Source organism: Pelmatolapia mariae, linkage group LG18 (assembly GCF_036321145.2).
Source record: "Pelmatolapia mariae isolate MD_Pm_ZW linkage group LG18, Pm_UMD_F_2, whole genome shotgun sequence".
NCBI lineage: Eukaryota > Metazoa > Chordata > Actinopteri > Cichliformes > Cichlidae > Pelmatolapia > Pelmatolapia mariae.
Genome location: NC_086243.1, coordinates 10761537 through 10781888, shown reverse-complemented (window position 1 = coordinate 10781888; position 20352 = coordinate 10761537). Strand labels below are relative to the sequence as shown.

General features: G+C 38.2%; 1 protein-coding gene across 1 annotated transcript; it reads left to right on the top strand.

Moving 5' to 3' along the window:
- LOC134616509 (Y+L amino acid transporter 2) lies at nt 1-11081 on the top strand. Its single transcript, XM_063461351.1, has 9 exons — nt 1-520; nt 2247-2372; nt 2460-2604; nt 4491-4614; nt 4840-4943; nt 5043-5139; nt 5241-5390; nt 10044-10227; nt 10981-11081. The coding sequence occupies exons 1-9, from the start codon at nt 1-3 to the stop codon at nt 11073-11075; spliced, it is 1545 nt and encodes a 514-aa protein (XP_063317421.1). The 3' UTR covers nt 11076-11081.
- Nucleotides 11082-20352: the final 9271 nt, after the last annotated feature.

Here is a 20352-nt window from a genome sequence, read left to right as displayed (position 1 = left end):
ATGGGGGATCTGAGACAGACCATTGGGGTCATGTCACAGACGATATGCCCAAGCTCACGAGTTCCATCTGAGGAGGACCTAAAGGCTCCAAATGGTGTTAAAGAAGAGAAAATGCAGATGAAGAGGGAGATTTCTCTCCTGAATGGGATCTGCCTCATTGTGGGCAACATGATCGGCTCTGGGATTTTTGTTTCACCAAAGGGCGTACTCATGTACAGCGCTTCTTATGGACTGTCGCTGCTCATCTGGGCTCTTGGCGGGATCTTCTCAGTGTTTGGGGCTTTGTGCTACGCAGAGCTCGGCACCACCATCACCAAATCTGGAGCCAGCTACGCCTACATCCTGGAGTCTTTTGGTGGCTTCTTGGCTTTCATTCGTCTGTGGACGTCCATCCTCCTGATCGAGCCAGCCAGCCAGGCTGTGATTTCGCTGACATTCGCCAACTACCTGGTGGAGGCTTTCTACCCCACCTGCCAGCCGCCATATGCTGCTGTCCGCCTCCTTGCCGCAGCCTGTCTCTGTAAGAAACACAGCTGTGTCTGAATGAGTGTGCCCACTGGGTTTTGTATTGAGCTGTAAATGTGGATTTTTAAATGAAACAAAATCTGCTGTTGCAGTTTGCTGCAGAAAAAGCTTAAATTTACTAACTACTCACATTTGACTCTAGCATGCTTTTGGTATACCTACAAGTTCATGGTCGACTCAATGACAGCAAGGTGCTACGGTCCCGTGGCTGCAAAACAACCCTAAACATCACATCTCCACCACCATGCTTGATAGTCGGATGCGGCGTTTATGCTGATATGTTGTTATTGGTTTTCTAAAAACATTTTTGCAGTTTGTTATTGACAAAAATATCGACTTTGGTCTTGTCTGTCCAGAGGACATTGTTCCTTAAGTCTTGTAGTTTGTTTAGATGCAACTTTGCAAAGTTAAGCTATGCTGCCATGTCCTTTTAGAGAGAAGAAGCTTTCTCCTTCCAACCTTTCCAAACAAAGCTATAGTCATTCAGTCTTTCTTTCTAAGTGCACTCTTGTAAACTGTAACATTTAACATGTTTACTGAGGCCTGTAGAGTCTCAGATGTAGCTCTTGGGGGTTTTTGCAGTTTCTCTTAATGTTGCAGTCTGACCTTGGGGTGATTTTGTTGGAACATCCACTCCTGGGATGATTGTGACATTGTGTTTACACACACTTGAAACTAAACCACCAAACTGCTAAAACCTCAGCTTGATTTCTGTGGAAGGAGTGAGGATGCACTTATTTTCTCAATGCCAAGTCTAAATTCGTATCAATTGAAGCCATTTAATTTCTTTTTAACCTCTACAAACACCTCTCAAATCTCATCCTATTTAAATTAATTAAACTTGGTAATTATTGGTTAAACACATTCCTGCACTGGGTTTAAATTACATAATTATGGTGATACAATCAAATATTGCTACTTGTAATTTTACCCTGATATATCCACCGCTTATATTAAGTTACTACTGATGAACACCTACCCTTATCCACTCCTGCCAGTTCAAAAACACAGCCCAGGGGCTCAGTGGTTAGTGCTGTTGCTTCACTGTTTTCTGTTTCAAACTTCTGCCTGGATCTTTTGTGTGGAGGTCTAGTTTGTCAATGGAGCTGCCCACTGCTAATGCTTCGAATGGCTCAAATGCAGATAGTTAATTTCCTTACAGATCTCTAAACATGTATATTTTGCAGAATACAGTGAGGCTTTTATTGTGAGGCAGTCAGGAGAAATGTAAAACATTTAGTTTTGAATAGTTGAGTAAAACCAGATTAAAAGAGCTTTAGTGCTGCCCACAGTCACATCTGATCTATTCATGCCAGTACCAAAACCGATAACCCTTTGTAGTACTGGCATAAGCTAAAGTTAGGCTGCCAGTCCCGTGTCACAGAGTTTTGCAGTCGTTGGCTTTTGTGCTCCGAAGACTGTAGCAAGCAGAGGTGTTATTTATGTGAGAGAGCAGCGATGCTGTGAATCACCCATCGCTCTACCAAGAAGTGCGATTCTGTTTTGGTATCCACGGGCAGATTGCAGCCCACGTGACAGAAAGAAAGGAGCAGTGTGAGAGAGTCAGGTTTCTGTTTGCTACGAAGTGCTTTAGTTTCACAAACTGCTGGCTAAACTGCTGTGTCATGCAGGATTCCTTAATGTACATCGTAGAAAGCAGAAGCAGTGTTTCTGTGTTTGGTCATGTTTGTTCATTGCCTTCATCCTCTGCTTTGTACCAGGTATCCTCATCTTCATTAACTGTGCTTATGTGAAGTGGGGGACTCTAGTGCAGGACATCTTCACTTATGCCAAACTGATGTCACTTTTCCTCATCATTATTATAGGAATCCTGAAGATATCCAGCGGTAAGTGAAGGTAAAAGGAAGAATTCGTGTGGGAAAGCTAAATAAAATGTTACACTCAAAGTAAAACTCGATCTTGTCTTTGTGTAGGAGAAACAAAGAGCTTTGAGAACCCGATGGAGGGCTCCTCGGCAGACCCCGGCGCCATCGCTTTGGCCCTCTACTCAGCTCTCTTCTCCTACTCTGGCTGGGACACGCTCAACTATGTAACTGAGGAGATTTGTAACCCAGAGAGGTGACTGAAGCAGGAGAAATGAAAAAGAAAATGCACTCAGACTCGTGCGCTCGAGGCTCCATGGCAACTTCTGACTTGATTGTATTTCCTGCTTTTAGCTTAGTGATGAGAAATCCGCTAAAAGTTAATTTTTGACAGTGCTGATCAATCAGAGTAGAAGGGTTAACATGCCTTTGAGCAGATTAGCTGAGATAGTACAGACAATAAAAATGAGCCACTGGACTCCTGCACTAAAACACAGCACTGACTATATTTTTAATGTCCACTCACAGCATTATACATCTGTGTAATGAGAAGAAACAAAAACATGACGGAGAATCATCTTAATGAAAGATTCATGCAAAGCTGCTTATTTTGGAACACCATTAGGAAATCACAAATATACGGTGGCCCTTAGAGGCCAAACACCAGCAATAAGAAAAATGCTGCAAAAGCACACAAAACAAAACAGAAATAGGAAAAATGACAACGGAAATAGGAAAAAACAAAACACAAATAGGAAAAAAACACAAGGGAAGTGTTTTTGGGGAGACAATAACCCGACGGACCAGTTGCAGGAACCCAAAACATGCTACGTGTGTTTTATCATGATTCATATAATACTGATGATGGATTTTTAGGCTAATAGTTAGGCTAACACACTTACCTCTCATCTTTTCTTTTCTCACAAAACCGATAGATCCTCCACTTCTTTGAAGTGTCTCCCAGTACAATTCTTAGCATATTTTGGTTCCTGCAACTGGTCCGTCAAGTTATTGTCTCCCCAGAAACACTTCCCTTGTGCTTTTGGAAATCTGTTTTTTCCTATTTCTGTTTTCTTTTTTCCTATTTCTGTTGTGTTTTGTGTGTTTTTTCAGCGTTTTTCTTATCGCTGGTGTTTTCTTAAGTTGCAGTCCATTTGGCCTCTCAGGGCCACCATACAAATAGCTATTTGTACGTAGATTATCAGATATCACCGACATTGAAGTCAAATAAATTCTCCCTAGATAACTTAAAGGAGAGGCCCAAAACTTCTGAAAGAGTGACTGTTTTTATAGCCCTGATAAAATAAGTAAATTTCTCTACAGCCAGTGTTGTAGCTAAGGTAGAAAACCAATCCTATGAGTCATTTTCCGTTTTACAGCAACAACTCTTCTTACCAATAACAAACACATTTCTAAAAAGCTCTTTTGATTCTGTGAAATGTTAAAATTAGCTGGATGCAAACCTAATATAAAAGCTTAGGGTCAGAAGGTATTTGTTTGGAAATTTTGTGTTTTGCATTGAATGTTTCACACATTTTCTTTAAATCCACAATATTGTAATTATTGTGCTTTTCACCTTCCAAAAGGTAAGTCATTGTTTTGTTTGCGCTTAGAAGCAGCAGATAAAAAACTACACTACAGAGGCATTACACACTACCTGCCCATCGCCAGACTGTGTGCAGACCCATTTGGACACCAGCTGGGAACGACAGCGGAGCATGCAGTAGCTACAGAGTGCTTCAGAAACTGGTGGAGACCAAAACGAGAGCTAAAAGACAGCGAATAGTGGACATTTATAAGACAGAAAAATGCATGACTCCCAAAGTGGAGCTACTAAAGCAACCTAAATGGTGATAATATGCCTAATTTCTCTCTTCTGCCAAGTAGCAAAAATATCCATTATCGCAGGTTTAACTGCAGATGATTTCAGTTACTTTCACGAGTCTTGTTGTAGCACAGTGTCCCATAACTGTCTTTTAATCGCTATCTGAACACTTTTAAATTGTGTTGTGCATGAAACCAGCTGCTATTCTTTGTTCCAGCTCTGTGTAAAACATATTCCTGAACAAAAGGAAATGAAGTGTAGGAGCTGGAAGTCGGATTCTTCTGTAATCACCGTGTGTGATTATGCTGTTGTTGCAGAAATCTGCCGCTGGCCATCGCCATTTCCATGCCCATAGTGACCATCATCTACCTACTGACCAACGTGGCGTACTATGTGGTTCTAGACATGTCCTCTCTGCTGGCCAGTGACGCTGTCGCTGTGGTGAGAGACCTGAGAGATTTGTTCCTGCTAAATATAGGTCTGTTCAGCTTAGAGCAGGACATTTTGTTCTCTGAGATAAAAACAGAAAATAAAGTAATGTAACATCTACGTCAGCTGCAGAAAATATAAGGGTTTAAGGCCCCGACAGACCCTTAGGGAAACTGCTCAGATCTCTTCATCATGAATGTGTAGTGTGAAATAACCAATGCAAATGTGACCCCACAGACATTTGGAAATGCGGTCCTGGGGCCGTTCAGTTGGATCATCCCAGTTTCTGTGGCCATGTCCTGCTATGGAGGACTCAATGCTTCCGTCATTGCTGCTTCACGGTAATGAGAAAATACAGAGTGTGTCCCGACTTACACTGTGATGACACTCGTGATGGAAGTTTGACTGATGAAGTATTTTCCCACTAACTGATCACACAGACTGTTTTTTGTTGGAGCCAGAGAGGGCCACCTCCCCAACAGTCTGAGTCTGATCCACCTGAAGCGCTACACGCCCATACCTGCTCTGCTGTTCAACGTGAGAAACGAAACTGCCTTGTAAAACACAAACAAACACGTTTCATCATACCACGATCCCATGTTGGATTCTTCACTTGTCATTGTGCTGTGTGGCTGCAGGGCTTAATGGGCCTGATTTTCCTGTGTGTGAGGGACGTGTTTCAGCTCATCAACTACTTCAGCTTCAGTTACTGGCTCTACGTGGGTCTCTCTGTGGCTGGCCTCATCTACCTACGCATCACCCAGCCGGACAGACACAGACCTGTCAAGGTGAAGCTTCTTTTTTTTCTTTTTTTTTAAGTTTGACCTTTTTTGAAGAAAAGGTCAGAGGTCCAAATAACATGATATTTCGGATCCACATACATCATTCCCTATATGCCTCTATGCTGTCAACACCAACAATACCAGCAGGAAACCTAGCTTTAAATAGCTCTATATAGCATTAATATCATATCATTCTGACATTCAGAACAATCTACTAGCCTTGATAGAGAGGTCAGAGGTCAAATATGGCATGATATTTTATCATATACAGGACTTTCTAAATGTTACCACCACACACCACGGCTGTAAGAGGTTATAAGAGGCAGTCAGCAAAGAGTTGGCGTTGATGAATGAGGCTCGAACACACCAGGCACAACAAACTGACAGAGGATGCAGGCAGGAGCTAAAGTCAGGTCATAGGTGTGATATCTAGCACCCAGTAGGTTTACATACAAAGATCTGAAAACAGGAAAGCTGGCATGAACGGTGCCAAAGAGAGGAACTGAAACTGATAAGGGTGCGTGGCAGTCTGGGATCCCAAATTAAAACAGGAAGTCACGAGCACATTAAGAAAGGTCAGATATGTATTTTGTTTGACGTGACATAATTTCTGTATGCAAGCTTGCCAACTTCTTTGACCTTCACAATGAACGTCACCGAGTTTATTTACACTAGATTAACAATTCATGGTTTGAAGATTATACCCATTCAGCTGTAGCTCTGCTGAAACACTAGCAGTTCAGTTCAGTTCAGTTCATTTTTATTTCAAACATATACATTCACCAACATTTCATAAAATCATTCCATGCAGTTGTTTGAAAAGGAGTAGGCTGAAGTATATACTTATTTAGCCCTACCCCCTCAGGTTTACATCCTCATCATCTAAATTTGAACAACAAAACGTTTACAATGCCTTCAACTTAGAACATAATAACATCACAAAAAAATAAAATAAAAAAAAATTGTCATGTTCAACAAGAAAATCAAGAAAATAAACATCAGTTTGACTGCTGTCTTGGGTTAATTGCATTTTCTTCATTCTTATACTTATTTAAAATTTCTTTTTTGAGTTTTATTTTAAACTGGTTTATATCACTACTGACCTTTATTTCTTCTTTTAACTCATTCCAAAATTTAACTCCCGCTATTGAAATAGACATCCTTTTCAATGTTGTTCTTACTTTTTGTAATTTTAAATTCCACTTCCCTCTAAAATTATACCTCCCTTCTCTTTCTAAGAACCATTTACTTATTTCGATTGGGAGCATCCCTTTCCTTGCCTTATATATTATTTGCACTGTTTTAAACTTCACCAGATCCTGGAATTTTATAGCTTGCGTCTTAATAAAGAGCGGGTTTGTGTGAGCCCTATACCCCTCCTGATTTATTAGTCTAATAGCCCTTTTCTGCATTACGATTATAGTCTGAATATTACTTTTATATGTATTTCCCCAAACCTCTACACAATAACTCATGTATGGTAATAGTAAAGCACAATATAACATATACAATGTTTTCCTATCCAAAAATTGTTTTACTTTCCCCAAGACAGCAATGCCCCGTGCTAACTTTCCCCTCACATAAGTGATGTGTGATTTCCAACAGGCCTTATGATCAATGATCACACCAAGAAATTTTATGGTATTAACCCTTTCTAGATATACATTATCAACACAAATTTCAATATTAATGTTTTTCTTATAGTTTCCAAATAACATAAATTTTGTTTTATTTAAATTTAAGGACAATTTGTTTCTATCAAACCACTTCTTTAACATCTTTAACTCCTGTGTGATCACCTCCAAAACCTGTTGAAATTCCACACCTGAACAAAGTATATTGGTATCATCTGCAAAAATTACAAACTTTAGTATCTTCGATACTTTACAAATATCATTTATATACATAATAAACATTTTTGGTCCCAATACTGATCCTTGAGGTACTCCACATTCAATATCCATCAGTTTAGATTTAAACTCATTTATTTGTACATATTGCTGTCGATTCATCACATAGCTTTTTATCCAATCTAATACCACACCCCTAAACCCATATTTTTCCAGTTTGATTATTAGAATTTTGTGGTCAACAGTATCAAATGCTTTTTTTAGATCTAGAAAGACTCCAAGTGCATACTTCTTCTTATCCATACATTCAGTTATTTCTTCCATTAAATCCATCAGTGCCAAAACTGTTGATCTGTTATTTCTAAACCCATACTGGCAATTTGCCAACAATTCATGTTTATCCACAAAGTTATCAAATCTCTTTAGAAATAGTTTTTCCAGTATCTTAGAAAACTGAGAGAGTACCGACACTGGTCTATAATTTGTAAAACAATGCTTTTCACCTGATTTATAAATGGGAATAATTTTTGCAACTTTCATTTTTTGTGGAAAAACCCCTTCCTGGAAAGACAAATTAAAAATATATTGTAGCGGTTTTACAATACCATCAATTACTCTCTTTACTGTTACCATATCAATATCATGACAGTCAGTACTTGTTTTGTTCTTAAGTCCACTGACAATATCATATATCTCCTACTCTTCCACTGCTCTTAAAAACATTGAACTTGCATTCCTTTCAATATTTCCTCCAGTCTCCCTTTCTATCATATCAACCTTTATTTCCGCAGCCAATTTTGGCCCTATATTTACAAAAAAATCATTGAATCCATCTACTACTTCGTTCATTTTACTAATAGTATTTGTCCCTTCCATAAAATACCCAGGGTAGTCATTAGTCCTTGGTCCATTTTTTATTATACTATTTAATACCTTCCATATCCCTTTCATGCTATCTTTATTATCTTCTAACTTTTTGATGAAGTATTCTTTTTTACAAGTTCTCATTATGTTAGTTAATTTATTTTTATACTTTTTATATTTCTTTTCAGATTCTGTAGTTCTCTTTTTAATGAAATCTCTATATAAGGTGTTCTTTTTTTTACAGGCATTTTGCAGTCCCTTCGTCATCCATGGTCTTCCTGTATACTTATCTTTCCTGTTGACTTCAATGAGTAGGCTGTTTTTCTCTAATAAGGCCATGAATATGCTTAAGAATGCCTCAGAGGCTTTATTGACATCCTTGTGTTTATATACAATAGTCCAATCTTGTTTTATTAACTCATTTTTAAGACACTGCATTGTCTTTTCTGTTCTAATTGTTTTATATATCGTCTTACATTCATTTCTGTGAACTTTATAGCAACAGTCATAAGTTACAAAAACTGGTAAGTGGTCACTTATATCATTTATCAATATCCCGCCTTTTATATTTTCTTCCATTACATTTGTAAAAATATTATCTAATAGAGTTGCACCATGAGTGGTTATTCTCGTCGGTCTTGTTATCAGGGGAAATAATCCCATACAATACATTGAATCAATAAATTCTTCAATACTCTTGTTATGATTTGGGTTCAATAAATCAATATTAAAGTCTCCACAAATAAACATTCTTTTCTGATTCAGATTTGTATACAAGTCCTCCATAATGTCCTTAAAAGTCTCAATCTTTGACCCTGGTGTTCTATATATGCAACTGACAATTATATTTTTCTGTTTTTTCATATTTATTTCCACTGTTATACATTCCATCACTCCATCTACCACCCTCGTCATTCTACTCATTTTTTCAAACCCTAAATTTTTATCAACATAAAGTGCCACCCCACCTCCTTTTTTATTAGTCCTATCTAAATGGAGGAATTCATATCCCTCTATCTCAAAATCCTCTTCTTTTCCAGTGTTTATCCAAGTCTCTGATATTGCTATCACATCAAATGGTTGATTAAACTGTGCTATATATTCTTTAATAAATTGAAAGCTTGCATATAGACTTCTACTATTGAAATGAACCATGGCTATATTCTTACCCCGCTCTATGTTCCTATTAAATTGTTCCATTGTATAATAGTTACAGTCCTTTAACATTTTGGTAAAAAAATTACAGTCAGGATCTATATTGCTATCATACCCCAGTGTCCCAGTTTCAACATCCATTTGATTTGTTACTTGAAATCTGTCAGACATCTGACTTTATTATATATCTTATCCACACACCATCACCTTTAACAATACTTTGCCTAAGCAAGTACCAACCAATTTGACAATTCATTGAAAGTATCATCGACCATCCCAATGCTTTGCCTTACATTTTATCAGCCGTATTTTTCTAATTCCGTCAGAATGAGAAGGAGTAAATACGTGACTTGCCCCTCGTTATCTAGAACACAAAAGCAACAAATACACATTTAAGAGCGAAATAAGCTGTCGTGTGGTTGTAAGCAGATATAAAAACATTTTCAGATTCTGCTAAAGTGCTGTCCCCAAATCTGACCTCTCCCATCACAACAAACTGTTTTCACTTCCTGCTACCGCATTGCCATCTGTTGCTTGTTTATACATCAGCTTCCATATGATGAAATAAAATCAGGAATTGTGTTAAGAAAGAAAGAAATATAAATAGTTACCATAGTTGCATGCACTCAGAATTAAAGTGTGGTGTTGTTTTGTGCACACTGAGTGATTATGAACGTAAAAAGATGGTGAACACAGTGTTTTGAACCATTGCTCTTCATGTCAACATACACATTTAAACTCTCAGAGATTCTCAGAAAGACTAACCAGATGTGTGTCTCTCTCTTCACAGCTCACCTTGTTCTTCCCCTTCATCTACTGTTTTTGTAGCCTGTTCTTAGTCATCGTCCCTCTGTACGGCGACACCATCAACTCCCTCATAGGAATTGGTATTGCACTGTCTGGTGTGCCAGTTTATTACGTGGCCATTTACCTGCCTGAGGAGAGAAGGCCTAAATTCATCCGCAAGCTAAACAGTAAGACTTGACATCTATATTTTATACTGTTTTCAGTTTTTCTTTAGGCCTCGTTGTCAGATGAATATATAGTTATGTGAAAAACTAAGTACATCTTTACTGCTATTGAGTCAACCATTAACAACTCTGTATATCAAAGTATGCTAGAGTCCGATGTAAGGTCATATGCCTGACAGCTTATGCAAGAGGACAATGATACCAAGCACAGCTGCCAATCTGCAACAGAATGGCTCAAAAAGAAAATAACCAATGTATCACAATGGTGCAAAGTCCAGACCTAAACCTGACTGAAGTGCTACAGCAGGACCTAAAGACGGCTGTGCATAAATGAATGCCTGCAAACCTCAATGAACTGAAGCAGCGTTCTAAAGAGTTGGCCAAAATATCGCCACAATGATGTGACAGACTCATAAAGTAATACGGAAAGTGATCGCTTCAAGTTATTGCAGTTAAAGGTGGTTTCACAAGCTACAAAAAGATTTAGGTGTACTCAGTTTTTCACAGGACTGCACATAGCATTCTGTTCTTTTCTTTTTTCAAAGAAGTGAAAACGCCCTGATTTAAGTCATTCTCCTTAGAATTACGTGCTACATGTCCTCCTTTCGCCCTTTACCCTGATTGCCAAATACCGCCGTCTTTAACATCAAATTCACCATTAGTCATCCTGAATAATGAATCAGCTGTAACTGACCTCTTCTCTTCCTCTCTCTCTCTTCCCACCCCTCCCACATCCTCCGCCGTGTCCTCACATAGCCTTCGCCACCAGATACACCCAGATGCTGCTGTATTGCTGCCTGACTGAGTCTGACACAGAGGAAGAAATTCATGGAGGCATTAAAACACAATGAAGCCACAAACAGACTCCCAAAGCCTTGTTCATGGAAAACAAGGCTTTGCATGTACTGAGCAATGAGGAGCAGGCTCTCAGCGTTTGTGAGGATTACTCTGATATCTCGAATGAAAGACAAATAATTTGAGAAACTGGTGACTCTTGATTTCTTAAAATTTCTACTGAGAGCAAAGAATATCTTCTATGAGGATATACGTTTAAAAATGTAGCCAAAACTAGAATTTTATTTTTGAGAGTTTTGTGAAGATGTAACCTTTTGTCTGATTAACACGTTACATAATGAAAATCCTACCGTCGTGGTCATGTGATCACAGTCTTCAGTTTTCAGAAGCATATGTAAACTTAATATTTATCTCTGGATTTTTTTTTTACAGTTTGATTATATTCATATGTGGATCACTGTGCAAGTGTAAAACACTATTAAAAATGTCGGTTTCAGCTAATGCAACTGATTCCTGAGCCACTTCACTGCAAAGCTGTTTCACTTCAGGTATTTTCAAGATGTTTCCATCTTCTTCTTTTTTGAGAGAGAGAGCCAAGCTTTTTTTTCCACCAACCAAACATTTACTGCAGGTTGGTGGGAAAGTCCCTCACACGTTCGCTCACTGTCCTTTGGCAGTTTGCAGCTTTGTGTGTCTTCTGTCAGCAGCTCTGAAACCTGCACGAGTGCAGAACAAAACAATCAACGTTTAGATTTTATTTAAATGGCAAACCTTCTAATAATTTTACTATTTAAAAAACTCATCTGAACCAAAGAGCTTCAGCTCCGTATTTTTATTCTTGCACTTTTATTCTTGCTGAAACATCTCAAACACATACGTTTCTCTCCCTTTTAGGACAATCTGTGTTTAAGATTTGTTGTGATTGGCTGCCCCTCACAAACAGAAGGTTCGAGTGCTTACAGTCAGAGCTGTGTGCCTGGGGTGGCCAAATTATTGTATCAATTCACTCTGACAGGAAACAGAGCCAAGGGTAGAAAAATCAGCAATCTGAAGCAGCAGATTCTTATTCTATTTCTTTTTTTAATTAATGTATGTATAATGTGTGAATATTCTCTCAAAGTACATCTGTATTCAGAATACCAGTCTTTAAAAGCTTGCGATCATGCTCTCCAGAATGTATTCTGAACTGGAAGTTATAAATGAAGTAAAGTGAAATGAAATTGGAAAAAAAAGAAAAGATTAAACTAATTCCAATCTGCATGCTGCCCATTCTTTCATCAGCTTGTGAAAGTCTGTGCCATTAACATGCACTGTGTGAAGAGGTGAAAGCGGCTTTAAGTATGACTTGATTAGTATTCTGATTAGTTTGACTTAGTAGAGTAATAAAAATGATTTAGATACAACTGAGAAACCATGTGTGCTCAGTGTCTAGTGACCTCAAGGTCACACAGTGAAGCATACGTTACTCTATCCAGTCTTGTTTTGGGCCCATGAGCTCCAGACTGAACATCAGATTGTTTTCAATTTTTTTTGTTGTTTTTTTTTTTGCTGCTGATACAACCAAATTTCTCCTTGTGGGACAATTAAAGGATTATACTATTCTATTCTGATTAGATTTTAAATTAGACCCAAGTTAGACCTCCTGTCTTCATCAGGAAAATATTTGCTGACGTCACAGAGGAAGCAAGCCCAGACCTTTCTACACCACTTTTTTTAATTACAGGAGTCTCCCCCTGCTGGCTGTTGCAAAGAATACAAGCTTAAGGAACGCCGAAAAGCTCAATCAATCTTTCGCATACCGTCTATGCTATGCACAAGACAAGTAATAGTCTCAGTATAAAACAGGAAACAAACAAAAACCAAAACTCTCAACAAGGCAAAGCAATAAATATCATGGATTTACAGTTTATTAACCAGTTAAAAGATTCATGTAGTTACATCCTACTGACTTTATGTGTTATAAACACTCTATTATTATATCTTTTGCAGACATTATGGAGAAAACAGTTCAATTTAGTCTGTTTATGGAGAAGAACACACTGTTTAAAGCAAACATTTCTCAGAGACAACATTTGGAGCCTGCAGGATCCGTTCGTCTCCTACAGCAGGGCGCACTTGGCAGCATCAAACCCAGGGCAGATCCACTTGTTGCTGAACTTTTTGTATCCCTCGGCGTCGCTCAGTGTACTTCCTGAGCAGAGAGAAGCAAACAGGCATTGCTGATGTGATTTCATAATTCACAGTAACATCGAGCGATTATTCCACTTACCGTCCATCAGGTTCTGCATGCTGCAGTAGTTTGTGCTGTTATCAGCTGGATCTGTGGAGAACTCAGACACCGCCTCTCCCTGCTCATCAGAAACATCGGTTGGTTTGTCAAACAAGAAATTCTGGGAGTAAATCTGATGAAATGTTCAGCGTTCTGATTTTATCTTCCGTGTATCAAAACATCGCACACTTTAAACTCGATCAAGCATTCCACCATACTTGTAGTCTATAATTTATACACAGTTTATACACACTTACGGTCACTTTGCAAATTGTGGACTGCTCTACAAGGAACTGAAGGTCGTTGACTTTCTTTGTTCTGGGAGATGTGTGCGTGGCTATGATCAGGTTGGGAGCTGATGACACAAGCTGTCAAGACATTTCAAGCTGATTGAAGTCTGACAGGAAAAGTATGCATCACATCTGACAGTAACATTTTATGTAACACAAAGTGCCAGAAGGAGTCCGACGAGTTCGCAGGCTTGGCAAAATGACAGTTGAAAGCTCAACCAGGGTTTGCCACTTATCTGTACTTTAATTTTAATAACTGTAGAGTACTGTTTTCGTAACTATTGTCTATGATGTAAATATGTAAAAATTTTGTGTGCTTCTGTTCTATGTCCTGTATCCTGCTCTGTTTGTACATGTGTCTTTTTGCTGCTGTTACAACCAAATTTCCCCTTGTGGGACAATTAAAGGATTATTCTATTCTAAAACGTTAAGGCACCTAAACAGTATACCTACAGGAACTGCTTGACCTGGGGAAAGTCCTGCTATGAAGTTCCTGGCGCACAGTTTTTATGCTGATGTTTTCTAAATACTTCCACTATGCAATAATACCACTTACTGCTGTGCTACTTTCAGTTTCTCCCTTGCAACAACTTTACAGCAGGCAGCAGGTAGTTCTGCATGTTTGATCTGGCAGAGCTTTACTGCAGATGTTCTTTCTGACCCAACCCCTCAGGGGATTATTTGTGTCTTAGGATTCAATGTGTTACTACTACACCATTGGAGACCAGGAGGGGCCAAACACCTGGACTAAAAACACCCGAATTCAAAGATTAAAAGATGTGGCCCAGTACTTTTGTCCATTTATAACAATGTACATAAATGTCTTGATGCATTCTCAATCATCCAGGAAAGTAAATCTCCAAAAGTTGATTCTGTTCATCTGGACGTAGCGTTTTGCTGGAGAAACGTTTCGTCACCCATCCAAGTGACTTCTTCAGTCTCAGCTGACTGCAGGTTTCCCCAATCTTATAAACAGGCTGGTTTCGGTCATTATGCAAATGTACTGTTTGTACATAAATGACTAAATAAATAAAATAAATAAAAATAATAATCTTCAATGCTCGCTGTAGTCATACATGGCTAAACCCTTGTTCATCTCACTGCTTAATGTCTTAGTAATAAATATGTCATGTACAGAAAAATAAATGTCTTTCTGTTAACTGGTCAGTTTGTGGGTCTGTGGGTCTTTGCTTTTAGCAGTAAGTCATTCATTTAAATAGATACATCAAGAAAGAGATCACTTTGCCCAAATCCCATGAACAGCATTTATAACCTACATAGCAGAATGTTATTAATGGTTAGCAAATGCTTCATTATCAGTGAGGGTGAAGTTTGAGGTTTTTTAGTATAAAATATTTATCCCACGCTTTAAAGAATAGGAAGTGATGTGTCTGACCTCATAGGAGCACTGCTCTCCTGCATACAGACAGCTTCTGCTGATCTGCCAGGCTTTGATCTGGCTCACAAGCCTTTCAGAGACATTGCTGCAGGAGATGCCAAAGAGCCTGCAGAGCAGTGAAATTATTCCATCAAAATGTCTTGACAGAAATACAAGAAATATAATTTCACTGAAAGAGAGATGTTAATTTAAGAAGAAAAAAATGGAAACTGTCTCCGCACAAACATGACCAAAGAACACTGAATTGAACATCACTGCAACAAAACTTCTGCATCTGATATTAATAACTCCATGAATTCATTTTAGGAAAAGGTGCACTGCAAACTGTATAATTCAACATCTCAATTCCACACACAAATGCTCAAAGACGATACACGTTACCATTTGATTTTGCAGTGTGCAGTGCGTTCAGCCGGAGAGATGCTGAGTGTTGCCCCGACAATCAGAGATGAAGATAAAAAGAGGAATCTCAGGTCCATACTAAAGGCAGGTATGCTGAAGGTCGGTTTGTAGTGTGCAAACGTCTCCTAAGTGTCTGCTCAAACTGTCCCTGGGGTTTAAAAGAGCACCCGGCTCATGTGGAAGACTGGAGGAGGTCGGTGTAAGGTTGATTAACATGGCCTGTGGCGTGGGAGATGGGACAGTTATATATGCAATTAGACGCAGCTGGTTATTTCTGTGTCTTTCATTCTGGATATTCAATACATTGAATATTTTTTAAACTGATTTCCTGCTTTCTGCAGTCAAACATTTCCATGGAAGATGTGTTCAAAGGCGTGAAACTGGATTAAAACACAGCATGTAACCGTGTAAGAAACCATTCTCAGCTCCACACATTCCTTTAGTCTCCTTTTTACCTCCCAGGATCAAACTTTGGGTGTTTTGTGAATGTTTCTTTTTCTTTTAAGCAAGCAAAGAAGACTAAGAAAGTCCATAGTCTCCTCTGTGGTTGCTGTCACTTAACCTTTTTTGCTTTGTTACACTTGTTTTTATCATTATATGTTTGTTAATGTTTTTTCTTGTATTAAACAAATCTTGAACTGACCTGTAGTGCTGTGCAAACGTCTTGAGCCATTCTTCCGGTCTTTAATTTTTTAACGAACACACTGTCAATGCAGTAAAAGTATGCTTGGATAAAAAGATACACAATGGTTACCATCAGTCATGGATTGGCCTCCACAGAGCTCAGACGTCAACATTACTGAAGCAGTGTGGGATTATCTTGACACACAACAGAACAGCAGAAGCATCCCAAGAAGAACTTTGAGTTTTCCTCAAGAAACCTGGAGAAATTACAGGAAAGCTGCCCAAGAGAGTTCAGAGTGTGTTGAAGAATAAAGCCACAAACTGTTTTTACTGCACCCATTCCTAGCACAATACAACTTTTTCCCCAGTACTGCAAGATGTGTTAATCAATTATATTCCTTGTTAAATGTTAAATGATCAGTCAGGTTCTCACAGTAAATCATAGGATCACTTGGACACAACTGAAGTTGAGAACAGCTGCACAGGACTCTCCCAGGTATAAAATCGGTTTATGTTTTTTTTTAGTGCAATGACAGAGCTGACTGCGGTCAAACAGCATTTGTTATGGAGAACTGCACGCTCAAAAAAGAAACCTTTTAATCTCTTTGGCATAACTAGAAATCTATGAGACATTGTTTAGTTTTGGTTGATGAAAAATAATGAGGCGAACAAAATCATTTGCTGTGGGTAAAAAATGGTGAAAAGGTGGGTCAAAGTGGGACAAGGCATGAGTGTGTGTTGCCATCTAGTGGCTGAAAGTGGAAGTTTCCATTTGAAAACCTTCAGATTCACTCCGTAATTCCACTGAAATGTCTTTCCAAGACAAAACTGTGACAGCTTCCCTTTTGTCAGACTCCACCCTCAGTCTCAGCTCAGATGGTTCTGATAAACAACAAGTTTTGGTGTTACTGTTCAATTTTAGTGCTATGATGAATTCATTATGAAGTGAGTAAAAGTGGCTGTCCAAAGTACAAAACAAAACCTTTATTATTGATGACCATGTTCATTCCTTAATGACCCATCTCTCGATGGCTGTTTCCAGCAGGATAAAGTGCAATGTGACAAAGATCAAATCATCTCAAACTGGGTTTTTTTAATATGACAATGAGTTCACTGTATCCAGATAGCCTCCACACTCATCAGACCTTAATCCAATAGAGCACCCTTTGGGATTTGTTAGAACAGGATTTTCACATCATGGATGTGAAAAATCAGTTCAGTGTGGAGCAAAATGTTTGAGGATTGTTTCCTTTTTTCTTTTTTCTTTTTTACCAAATGGACCATCCCAGCCTTGCCGTATTGGTCTATTTGAGGATTGTTTCCAGCATCTTGATGAATAAATGTCATAAGGAATTAAGAAAGGTCCGGAGGCAGTTGTACCTAATTAAGTGGCCATATATCCAAACACAAGACAATGTCAAAAACATTTTGCACAAAAATAATCTAGGTTGTCTGGACATGAAATGTATCAAAAACATTAATTTACTTTTATAAATAAAAATGATAAATTAGCATCTAAAAATTGTATAAAATAATAACAACAACAATAACAAAATAATAATAATAATAAGAAGAAGAAGAAGAAGAAGAAGAAGAATGGAAGTACGCCCATTTTCAAAACAATTGCTCTCTCCACCTTCTTTGAACTGTGTTGCTGGCATGAACTTTAACAGATTTTCCAAAAGACAAACAAACAACATCACAACTCATCTTACAACTTGTTTTCATTTATTATTACATTTGAATGATTTGTACATCATTACATTATGCTGTTCCAGTTTTAATTGTTTCCATATCTTTTGTAGAAACAGAGGTCTCTACTACAAAGCAATTTCAGCATAACAACAGTATCGTTGGATTCACTTACCCTAACACCGAGCATCAGGATAAAGTGTCACATAAAGCTAGTTATCGACTCACTAAGTTAACAGTTAACACAAATTTAACCATTTTAACAGATGACTGCAGCAGCAAATCGTTCAGCGTGATGGTAGATAACAGCTGAAGCTGATTTCATTTGGGTGAAAATTGGGTAAAGATCAAAGTCAAAGGTCACACCAAATGTAAAAAAAACAGTAGAAACATTATATTACCCACAGTTTTTATGGATTGACATTCAAACTTCACAGAAATATACTTTGCCTTAGAGGACATGCATACCTGTTACCACCCAACATTAAAGTTGCCTTAAAAAAGAAACCATATTGAGTATAATATAGTATATGAACTGGCACGGAGAGAACCGTTTACTCTCTCCACTTCGGTTTTTATTCTCAAAGGTAAGACACCAGAATGTTGTTATAAAAGCAGGATGATGTCAGCATGTTGTAATTAAAAACATCCAAATTTTAGTACATCCCCTGCTTCTGGGGGTGCACATTAAACTGGATCTATTTAAACATTAAAGCTTACTGTCCCACAGCCCATTGAAAGAGAGCTGGAAACTGCTTCATGTATACTTCATGTACATTTCCATCGGTGTAAAGGACACTTTACAGCAGATTAGAAAGAGGTATTCATATTTTCTGCATCATTAAATGAATACATGCAGATTTCTGTGACATTGTGACGCACAGCTTGTGCTTCATTCAGTGGTTTTAGAAAATCACAGCTTAACAGCTTGCACATATAAACCATTTACCCCCGGCAGAGAATCTGTGTTGTGCTCAAAGCATGTTGTAAATAGAAGAATCAGCGCTCCCAGAAAATTTTAAACCAAAACGCTGAACATCCTCTCCCAACTGCTTTACTTTTTAATCTCTCAGCTGCTTTTGTTTGTGCTTTTAAGGGTTTGAGTGTAGAGATGAAATTGTAATGAAGTTATACTGCGATATACTGTAACCCAGTAAGATGTAAACCATCATCGTAGTACAGAAAACTCAGGGTTAACCCTGAAGTTATCTGGTTACGACGAAATCCTGTTTCCTCTGTTTTGGATACTTAGTAACTCAGTTTGATCGCAAAGCTACAGATTTCAATTTCAAGCACTTTGATTCTTCTTTAAAACAACTGGATATTTGATATTATCTTACACAAAGCAATTCATTGCACAGAGGGAGTGGCCTGTTTCTGACATACAACAGGTTTAAAAGAATTGGATTGTTTTGTCATTTTTGTTTCGATATTCATTGTTTATCTTTCATGTTGAAGACGTTGCCTTATTCAAGTATTAAAAACACATCAATTCAATTCCTCTGTTAAAGACTAATATAAAACCATCACCTGAAAATGACTAGAAATATCTGCTGAAGTGAACGTTACATATCCCACTCAGATAACCGAGTCGAGCTATTATGAACACAAATCAAACGAGTAAAGACAAGCTTGTGAGGTCTCAGACTTTGGTGATGTTTCTAATTTTCAGACTTATACTGGAATCTGGTAGCTCCTGGCTGATGCGAAGGACAAGCTGAAAGACATCATTTTTAAACCCATTATTTTGAGTCGCTCATTGACACACATACAGAACTGGCTGTTAGAGTTTCTATCGACATTCATCTTATTTTGTAAAAAGACAGGTACCTCGTTCAAGATCGGCTGAGCTGTCATCTCATTTAGATCAAATGGGCCAGCGTACTGAACATAAGCCTGAAGGATTGCCACGTCTGAAAGATCAACAGAGAAAAATTAATCAAAATCAGACCTTTGATTTCAGGCCTCAGTGCAAATTATACACTACAATTTAAAAGGCACTTACATTCTGGCGTATAAACTGCAGACGTTGTACCTACTAAAGCGCTGGGAACTGCTGCTGAAACGAGCACAATTAAGGTCACATTTCATATCTAGACAGTTTTAACTTATTACCATTGTTATTTAAAAGATCCCTTTTGCATTTCCTTATGATCACTAAAGAGTAACTCACTGGTCTGTGCAGGCGTTCCTATTACAGTTACTGAAACATGAGCAAAGTTAAGGTCACATTTCATATCTAGACAGTTTTAACTTGTTAACATTGTTATTTAAAAGATCCCCATTACATTTCCTTATGATCACTAAAGAATGTACTCACTGTTCTGTGCTACAGATGTGGCCAAACATCCAGCAAACAGGATCAGCAGAAGCATGTTGAAGCTTTATTCCAAAGAAAAGAGCGAAAGCTGTTAAGGTATAGTATTGTTCCTGTAGTCTGTCTGGCTGCTTTTAGTCTGTACGAGAGACTAATAGTGTTACAGAGAGGGAGTGGCCTGGTTGAAAAACTTCCTTGAAGAATTGGATGAGCAGGAACAATGGGGTCAGAACAAACCATGTCATGAAACATGAGGAAGTAGCACAGTTTTCAGACAGTGAGGCACTCCTACTCTTTAAAACATTCTCAGAAAAAAAAACAGCTACCAAAAAGTCAAACA